Below are 9,286 nucleotides of genomic sequence, written 5' to 3'. Positions count from 1 at the left end.
TCCGCGCTGGAGACCGCCGGGTGCAGGAGTATCAGACGCCCCGACGGCGCTTCTGCCGGTCAGAGCCGGCCCTGTGCCCGCCGCGGTGAGCCTCTGCTTCGCGGAGCCTCGGACTCCGGCTGCTGCTTTAAAACCTATGGTTTTTCCTAAAACACGTAGCAGCGATAGTAAATAGCTGACTCCTGCTGTACTACAATGGCACCAAAGTAAATAGAAGTTTTGGTGGTTTGAAATTGTATTTGCTGTTTCTGCTTGAGCTACTTGTTTGAATGTCAAAATATGAGCAAGAACTTTATTGTCCCCCACCCCTTCTGTTCTCTTATCTGTGTTTTTTAGTGGCTGGAGATGGAGAGAAAGATGTGCTGCCCCATTGCAACTTGCAGGTTTACACGTACACATGTGATGTGGGCAAAAGAGAGAATGTCTACTTGACAGCTGAGAGGGTCCGCAAGGAGGTTGGCGAGGTGTCTGTCCTGGTTAACAATGCTGGTGTGGTCTCTGGGCACCATCTTCTGGAGTGTCCTGATGAGCTTATTGAGAGGACCATGATGGTTAACTGTCACGCACACTTCTGGGTAACTATTAACTCCTTTCTACTGCCCTTTTTGGTAATTAATTTTGGGAAACAAGCTGCTGTTGCAGAACTTCTGTGTCCCTGAGGTTTGCACTTGTTCTTTTTCACTTGTAGGATCACTGCTTTGGGTATTTCTTGTTTTGAACTGACTGTTCTGTTTAACAGGAATGCTGGTATTAAGATTGTTAACAAATAGTTTGTAAATCAGCTGTATCCTCCTAGAATCCAGAGTTCTAAGTCTTGTGGCCATTTCTGTAGCTTTGGATATTAAATCCTTTACAAGCAATAATCTCTGAATCTGCTTAAAGGTTGTTGCTGTTAATGAATGGCTTCTTTCCTCGCATACTCTTCTGCCAGCACATTAGTAACTTTAATATACTGTGTTAATGATGATTACAATAGCAAACTTGCACATTTCGGGAAAAAAAAAATCTTTAAAACCCCTTTAAAATGTTGTTTGGATTGCCTTGGAGGCAAATTGTTCCTTTTGAAGGCTGGGAGGAAAGGCAAAAAAGATTTCTCAAGAAATCAAGCCAGGAACACTTTTTCAGGAATCCTGTGTATTTATCCTCTTAGCTTTCTCTAGAGGCCGCCTGTAGAAGTAAGAAAATCTTAACTGTGGTTTCTGGGATGGTATTGTCTCCACAACTAGCAGGTGCTAATTAAGGAGAACAAGTATGTGGTCTTACTCTTTTTGTCCATCTAAACCTTGTTTTCCCATGTGGTTTATTTTTAGACCCATAGTGGTGTGGAGTTACATAAATTGGAGCGTTGAAGGAGGGCATGATGCACACTTGGGTTAGCATTAGCTGTCAGACTGAGACCATTGTTAGTATTAAGACTGTTCTTTGATTCCTCAAATAAGGTTATGAAATACACTTGCATAACAATGAAAGGATTAGGCAATCTGAAATATACTTCGACTTAAGGTAAGATCAGTCAAAGAAGGTTTTTCATAATACAATTTTATAAAATGCCTCATCTTCAAAACTTAGAAGGCCCTCCCAAGCCAACTTTTTAACATGGAAATGAAATGCTGTTTCATAACCCTAAAGGAGCCCCTTCAAATCTGCACTGTGAAACACTTAATGGCAGAGCAGCCTCTTTCCAACGTATTCTAAAGCTTGCAGAGACTGCACAGGAGATGGTATGTTTAGAAGCTCTTTTAAAGTCTCAAAGTATATATTTTAAAGCAATTTGAGAGGTTCTGAGAATGCTTATGTTACTTCTTAAAATTAAGAGTTCTGTGTGTTCCCTTAATGAAAGTTAAATTGGTGCTTAAGCCAATAGAGATGTGTAGTAGATTTAATGACTGTTATTGATGTGGCTTAAATGTTGAATTGACAGTTTCCAAGAACTCTAAATTATGACATCACCATGAGTTAAAATATGGGAGGATCCTAAATTCTCCAGCTGTTCTTCCTTCAGGCCTAAGTCATACACTTATAAATAACAGTTTCAGAGACCTTTTTAAAGCACTCTGTGTGTTCTGAGTCTCTTACAGTAATAGAAAACTAAACTTAGATTCTAGTATTGCTATGATTGGGTTTCCATAACAGTTCCATTTATCTAGCTCTAAATGTTAGTGTAAAGTGGCTTTAAAAAAAAAATTACTCCAAGAAGGTATAGCTATGTCTGGACTGCGGAACTTGAGATTTTGGCTTAAGTTTTAAAGGAGTAGTCAACACCCTTTAGATTTAATTGAGGATCTGTTCATATGTAAACTTCCTGTAGATTCTGTGTCCTGCTTTTCTTTTCTTTTTTTTTTTTTTCTTCTGTTGGCAAAGCTCTTTTCCTTGTATTCCCCTTCACGGTCCCAGAAAAGATTGGCTTGACCAATAGTGGGTGGACTTCTGTTGAAAGTAATACTACTTAATTCATAAGATATCATCTGAATCAGCTGATTTGAAGCCAACTTTTTTGATGCAAGTCAATGCTGACTTAAATAGAACAATGTGTCTAGATGTGTGAAGTCTTATACAGCTAGTCTTTTCCGTGTCAGCTAAACTGGTGGTCCAAAAGCAAAGCTAATACTCTGGAGCATTATGTAGGCTTTTAAGTATTCTTGCAGGGTGTTTAGTCCAAAAAACTGTACATGGATTTTGTGAAGACATGGATCTTGCATGTAATATTGCTTCAGTAGTTAAGTGTCTGTACTTTCTGGGGTTTTGGTGTGTTGTGTGGTTTGGTTTTTTTTAATGTGGTTTGGGGGAAATTCTTTTTCATCCCTTGATCATTAATCAAGCCTCCTGTGTTTCTATATAAAAACTGAAAATAAGGCTCTGGTACTGTCCCTTGAAACATTTGACATCAGATTAATTGCCTGTTCTGCATGCAGAATGCAGGTGATCTGATCTTGCTTTTATGTTAGCAGCTACCATCAGAAGGCTGCCCAACTTCTGCAGTAGGCAGTGAATGAAAATCTGTCACCGTTTTGCTGTTGTGACTCCAACTGGGCTGTGTACCATATCACAAACTGGCAGTCCAGAGAGCCTTAGCAGCATGCAACAGCCTAAACAGATGCTTTCCATTTTGCTGACATGCATGATTTGTATAATCCTTCCTATGAGTGTTCTATATAAAAATGTCACCACTGCATCATGTAGCAATTTCCACAGCATAAAATCCACTGCAGTATTAAAAACCTGTTATTTCATGCTGTGATAACTTGAATGCTTCTGATATTGAAAACATAGGGACAAAATCCATTCCCAGTTTGAAATAAGCCAGCTCTGGTTTACTATAATTTGCAGATGCATAAAATTGTAGCAGGAGTGTAACACTATCTGCCAGTCTGTTGCAAGACTAATAACTTACTTGGCTGCACTTGTCAATTATTAGAACTGAATTTCTACAGACTAGGAAGTTTTCTTTCTATGATGTGTCAGGATTCAAATTTCAAAAATGTTGTCACAATATAACTTAAAGCTGTTGCTAAATCAGATTTTAGTAAATATAAGAATTTGACTTTTTTCTTGTAGTTTTACAATAAAGCTGAAGTATCAAAAATACTATGGTTTACAGAATGTCACCATATTGAATAAAACTGCAAACTCCTAATTTTGGGACAATTTGAGAGTCTTGTACCTACTCTAACACTTCTTCTGGAAAAATAATCTATTGCTGGATACATAATATTAATATTGGACATCACTATAATACCTGGGCACTCCTTCTAGTTTTGTTCATGGGGGAAGGGCCAGTCCAGGGTGATGAGCAAGTTCTGGAATTCTGTGACATGAAGATCCTTCTGTACAACAGGTCGTCAGTATTCAGCTCTAAGAGATCAGTGATCTGTGTTTCCCTGTCATGGGGATAGTCCAGATATTTCAGCTTAAAGCTTTCCTCCTAGAGTTCTCTTCAACTTACCATAAGGGGGAAGCAAAAGCATTCTGCTCCAGCTCTGTCATATTTGAAAAAAAAAAAAAAAAGAAATCCATATAGAGAATGACTAGGACACAGAGTTTAAAGGCTTGTGTACTGCTGTCTTAGTCTGGGTTGTTTTTTTTTTTCATTTATTTACAGCTGCTTGATTTTTTGAAGATATGTGGGCATCTCTGTAGGAATTGAAGTAATTTTCAGATGGCCTGACATTGGTGGGGTGAGATAAATACTTATTAGAGAGGGAACTTGGATATTTAGGGCATTCATGAAAACCTCTAAAATTTAAATATACCTTGGGAAGATGGTTAATGAAGAGTTACTAAATCAAATACCCATTGATGCAGCTGCTGTACTTACCAGTCTCATTAGACTGACAGGATTGCTAAAGCCTTGGAGGGGCTATAGTTACCTATAATTTATCAGTATTTATGTATTGTTGTTGTCTCTTCAAGCTCCTTGGTGTTAAATAAAGCTCACTTATGCCTATAGTTTGTTTAGTTCAAATACAGAAGTATTACACATAGTGTGGATGCAGACTCTTCTATGGAAGAAAACACCACTTATGATATTTGAACTATACCCTGCGAAGTCTTTTGGCCTCTTGGCATGAGTTTTAGTTCTTGCTATCAAATTTAGGATTCTAGCACTGATGATCAAATATAGACAGAATATTCCACTAACAGGCCACCCAGCTATATTTAGTATTTCAGATGAGTGAAGTTAGCTTAAATTGTTGGGTTTTTTTTTTCTTTTTAATGATGTACCCCAAAGTGCTCAAGTTCACTTACAAAGTTTAATCTACAAGTTCTTGACTTGTTTCTTTGAAAAATGAGCCGGATCAAGTTCAAGCAAAACATTTGTATGGGATCCAAAAAGTATCATCAAAACTAGCTTTTCCCTTGCTCAATTATTCCAACTCCATGCCACCAGTAAATTACTCTGGACAGCACATGTGTTTCATATACTGTGGTAGCATGCTGGGTAGTGAGTATGAAGGAAAAAGCAATCATACTCTTAGCTATGGAAATAGTCATATTAGTCATACTTAAAACTTATAAGTGCTTTGGTATGGTTCTGCTGTTCATCTGTTTCTGGGTTGATTTCTCAAAAAGAGAGAGGGAATCTATCAAATGAGAAAATACTATCTTCCAGATGCAGGCCCTAGAAAACTGCACTTTCCCATTTTATAAAGCAGTGTACTTAGTACAAGTTTTGGAAAGTAAAAAAGTAAAGGGGTGGATATATATTTCTGGAGTTAAAGTGGGCACTATGCTGCTGGTTCAGAGCTTTGCTTGTGGGTTTACTTTATGGTCTACAAGGACTAGTTAGCATTGTGTCAAGCACAGTTGTCAGTCATCATCATGCAGTCTTTAATTTTATAGCCTGTATCATGCAATTTGTGTATATCTGTATCTTAACTTTGTAATCGTGTTTTAGGTATAGTGATCAGTTAAAAAGCATTCATGTTTTTTCATTTGGATTTTTTTTGAAAGTTTTCTTTTTTGATGCAAACAGCAACCTAGACCCTTTAATTAGGTGCCTGTATGTTTGAGCTTTGACCATAGCACCACTCTTACACCAGTTTCAGAATAGTAATGGAAGAGGATAAAAATGAATCTTTTGGCAATGTACTCATCTGAAGAGTCAACATACATAACTGAGTGTGTAGGGATGGGGTGCTAGGTAGGTCTTAGTCTTATGCAAAACGCCTCTTCATTTGCCTTGTGTGGGAATCATGAGTTTGAGCATCTATAATTGGGATTCCACAGTGCTGCCTACCAAACTGTAGTTGTTCCACGTGTTTCTCAGCTCTATTCCCTAAGGGCTATTGAGTCTGTTCTGTCCTGGTTCTTCATTGTCTACTGTATCTTGATGATAAATAAGTAGTTACATATCAAGGAGTGTGAGCAGAATAAATTACAGCACTCTTGGTTAGTTAGCAACACTCAGGGCTGTGGGAAAATCATGTTGAAGATTTTTTGAATGTGTTACAACACCAGCCTTCCTACATATACTTTCTGTGCTAGAGCATCTTCCTTGTGTGATGGAGAATGCTGACTTCTTTTGTTCAAATGACAGCTGAATTTGTGCCTTTCCCTTCTCTCTCACCGATGATGTACAGTGTTTGATTTTCATTCCAGTCAGTTAACAGCTCTAAAATGACCTTCCATAATGTTTTCCTTGAACTGCTTCAGTTACATCTAAGCTTTTGTGACACCTTCTCTCAGACATACTTTGGAATTTAATTTGCTGCACCATTTGAAAGGCACATGGATCTTAGAGTATCAAGGAACAGAAAATAGCGATTCTCAGATTGTGATCCATGGATTATTTGTTGCCTGTAGATTGGTGTCCAAGGTGGTAGCACCAGGTGTGACCAGCCATTTTACTTCCATTCACTAAACTGTATTAAGCTTGAAGAATTTAGGTGAAAACTGTAATGTTTCATAGAAAAGCATTTTGAAAGTTTACTTAAGGAAAGGGAAAGTTGTCCTGAAGAGACCATGCCAAGACTACTTGAAACATAGCTGAAGTATTAATTATTAAGTGGCTTGCAATTCTACATCCACCTAAAATGAAGCTGGAGTTGCAGTATAGTTTGCAGAGGTAAGGCACTTGGGATAATCTCACTCTTTAGTCTCTTGTGACTTTTTCCTGAGGCTTGGAGACTTGTCAGTAAACTGTGTGAATGTTTGCAGGATTGCTAATCTTCTCTGAAGTCATGGTCCTGGATGAGTGATCAGTGTGATGGTTATATTCCTCCTTCTTATGGAACACAGTAGGTCAGCTGAATAAGCAAAAACCTCTGACCTGGCTTTGGTCTGCAATTATGCAGTTACTTGTGAAGGATGTGGGTAGACAGGAAAACCTTGAATGTGACAATGATCTTTGCCAGTGTGGTGCCTAACCTTGTTACAAGTGGAGAGAGCAGCTCTTCAATGTTTCAGTGAAATACTCATCTAAAAGGCCATGTGTATGCCTTTCTTGTCCTGTAGTGGTTAGGAGGGCAATAGAGTTTAAAGTTCCATATTCTTCCATCTACAGGTGACATCTACCTTTATTTTATGAAAAGTGGCTAAGTTAATTTTGTGTCATTATGTTATTAACTTTCTTTAATAACCAAGTGACTGTAGCAGAATTGGTGAAGACAGCTGTGTTTGTGTGCTCAGTGGTGGAGAAAAGCAGTCCTAATTATGATGCAGCCAAGTGTCCTGCTAACCCAGTGTTTGCAACACTGCCTAAGACCTTTCTTAACTGATCTGTGTGGGTAAGCAATCCTTTTTCATAGCTCTCAGTGTTATCAATTACTCTGACTAGACAGGCTGAGGAAAGATGAATGTTATGTTTTCTAGCACCATCTCTGTCATTTTAGCACTGCACTTCTTAAATCTTTTCTACTTTTATCCTTATCAGCTGTGAACTATTACTCTCTCCCAATGCTTCTCATACTTTGATTTTGCTTCCGGGGTTTTTCTGCGGGGAGGAAAGGATTTTGTTATGTACTCTAGTACTAAATCTTTCCACAATTCTCTGTATGTAAAAGCCAGTGCCTCACTCACTTGATAAGCCTGGCTCCCTTTGACCTTTGAGGTTTCTGGCTATTGACACTGATGGTAAAACTGAGTTACTGATACCTCTCTGTCTTTTGTGAAAAATGGCAGATGTCTTTCAGCAAAGGCAAGCTGAAGCTGATTTGCATGTGATGCTATGTGCTTTTACCTGTGGTCTTAGACTTCTTCATCTGCTAAAAATTAGAGTCTTTTAGTCTTTCAAAATGCAGTTACAGTATAGGTGAGTAGGCATAGACTGTGAGATTCATAGAATCTTGGGGGTTGAGGGTTTAGTTTGAAAGCAGATATGTCACAAATGGGGGGGAGATTTACATCTGTGCTTACACATTTGAATGAGCACTCTGTTCTTGTAAATAATTATATTAGTAAAATGATTTATATGTCAGTCAAATTAACACTTGACATGAGTGAGTTATCACAACTGGGATGGGAGGGCATGGTAGGCCAAGATATGCTGGAACAGCTGTGGAGCTGAGGTGGCTGACTTAGTGTGAGCCTTTTGAAATTCAAGTTTGTTTGGCTGTTGAATTCTGCACCTAAATGTGCCCTGGTGCTGGTTGCTTCTGCCATCTGTTTGAACTTGTGTGACAGCTTCTCAAGCACTCCCCTTTTCAGCATTGTTTTGAAAGAGCTTACAAGTGTGTGTTTAAAAGTAACTTGTCCAAAATTCCTGTTGATCTAGGATGAAACTACAAGGCAGCTTAGTGGTGGCAGTCTGTCTTGTGGGACCATCCCTTTAATCTCTATTTTACCTTGCACTAGTTTTTATATTCAGCTGGTGTTAGGGTGAGCTGGTTCAGCTCACTAACTTGTCTGCAGGGTAGAGAGGAAAGCTGCTAATTTTCTTGCCCAAGTTGATTCATTTTTCTGCTTGAAGGCCAGAATCACCTCATCAGCATTTCAGACTTGGAGTAGCCAATGTGTGGGGGAAACGGTGAAGAGGAATAGAATAAAACCACATAGCTGAACAGGGCCTCTGTGATTATCCTAGTGAACCTCATTCTTGGATTTTTTTTTTTTTTTGAGTAGGATTTACATCCTCTAAATAATTAAGTAGTCATGAATGATTCCGGGCCATAACAAATCCTCCTCTGGCATAACAGTCTGAATATAATGACTTGACTTCAAAAGAGATGGCAGTATTTTAATTACAACTGTTAAAAACCCTTAGATAAAGGTAAGCTAGTTTTCTGTACACATCAGGTAATGTTGTGTTAACAGCTTTAGCTTATTTACCTTGAAACAATACTATGATTGATGTGATCTCTGTGCCTACTGCACTGTTTGACTTCTCTGGAAATCAGTTTTACTAACACAGAATGTGGAAAAAAAACCCAGGCTGGAGCCATGTTTCAGCTTGTGGGAAATAAGCATAGTTTCCACAGACATGCAAAGGAAGTATTTCTCTCTCTGAAGACTCACCCCCTAAGAAAGTGACTAGTTTGCTAATGTTTGTTTAAAATGCCTGTGCAAGCAAAATCTTTGAAAATTGCATTAGTTGCTGGTTTAGTTACTGTATTAGCTGGAGTCTTTTGATCATTTTATCCTTTGTTGGCTTATGAAGCAAAAATTTACATGCTGAGACTATTTATTTTCACCATCACCCTTTTGTGGAAGGGTGGGGAGAAGTATGAAACATAAACACCTGGGTTTTAAAAAACTAAAAGCTTCATGCATTTTAGAAATGTTACTTCTTGTTCAGTGAGTTACTTTGTAGGAAGTCATAGTCTTTTAGGGTCTTACTGTTTCCTGAAGA

The 9,286-nt window shown here is 38.4% G+C and overlaps 1 protein-coding gene across 1 annotated transcript in view; it reads left to right on the top strand.

Annotated features, from left to right (window-relative positions):
• RDH10 (retinol dehydrogenase 10) overlaps positions 1-9,286 on the top strand; it is a 25,859-nt gene that overhangs the window by 863 nt on the left and 15,710 nt on the right. The window contains exon 2 of the mRNA XM_014307842.1: positions 337-575. Coding sequence (XP_014163317.1) covers positions 337-575 — 239 coding nt within the window. The remainder of the gene's footprint in view (positions 1-336; positions 576-9,286) is intronic.

This window comes from Geospiza fortis, unplaced genomic scaffold, assembly GCF_000277835.1.
Source record: "Geospiza fortis unplaced genomic scaffold, GeoFor_1.0 scaffold121, whole genome shotgun sequence".
Classification (NCBI taxonomy): Eukaryota; Metazoa; Chordata; class Aves; order Passeriformes; family Thraupidae; genus Geospiza; species Geospiza fortis.
The sequence above is the reverse complement of the archived record's forward strand: the minus strand, read 5'-3'. Positions and strand labels throughout refer to the sequence as shown.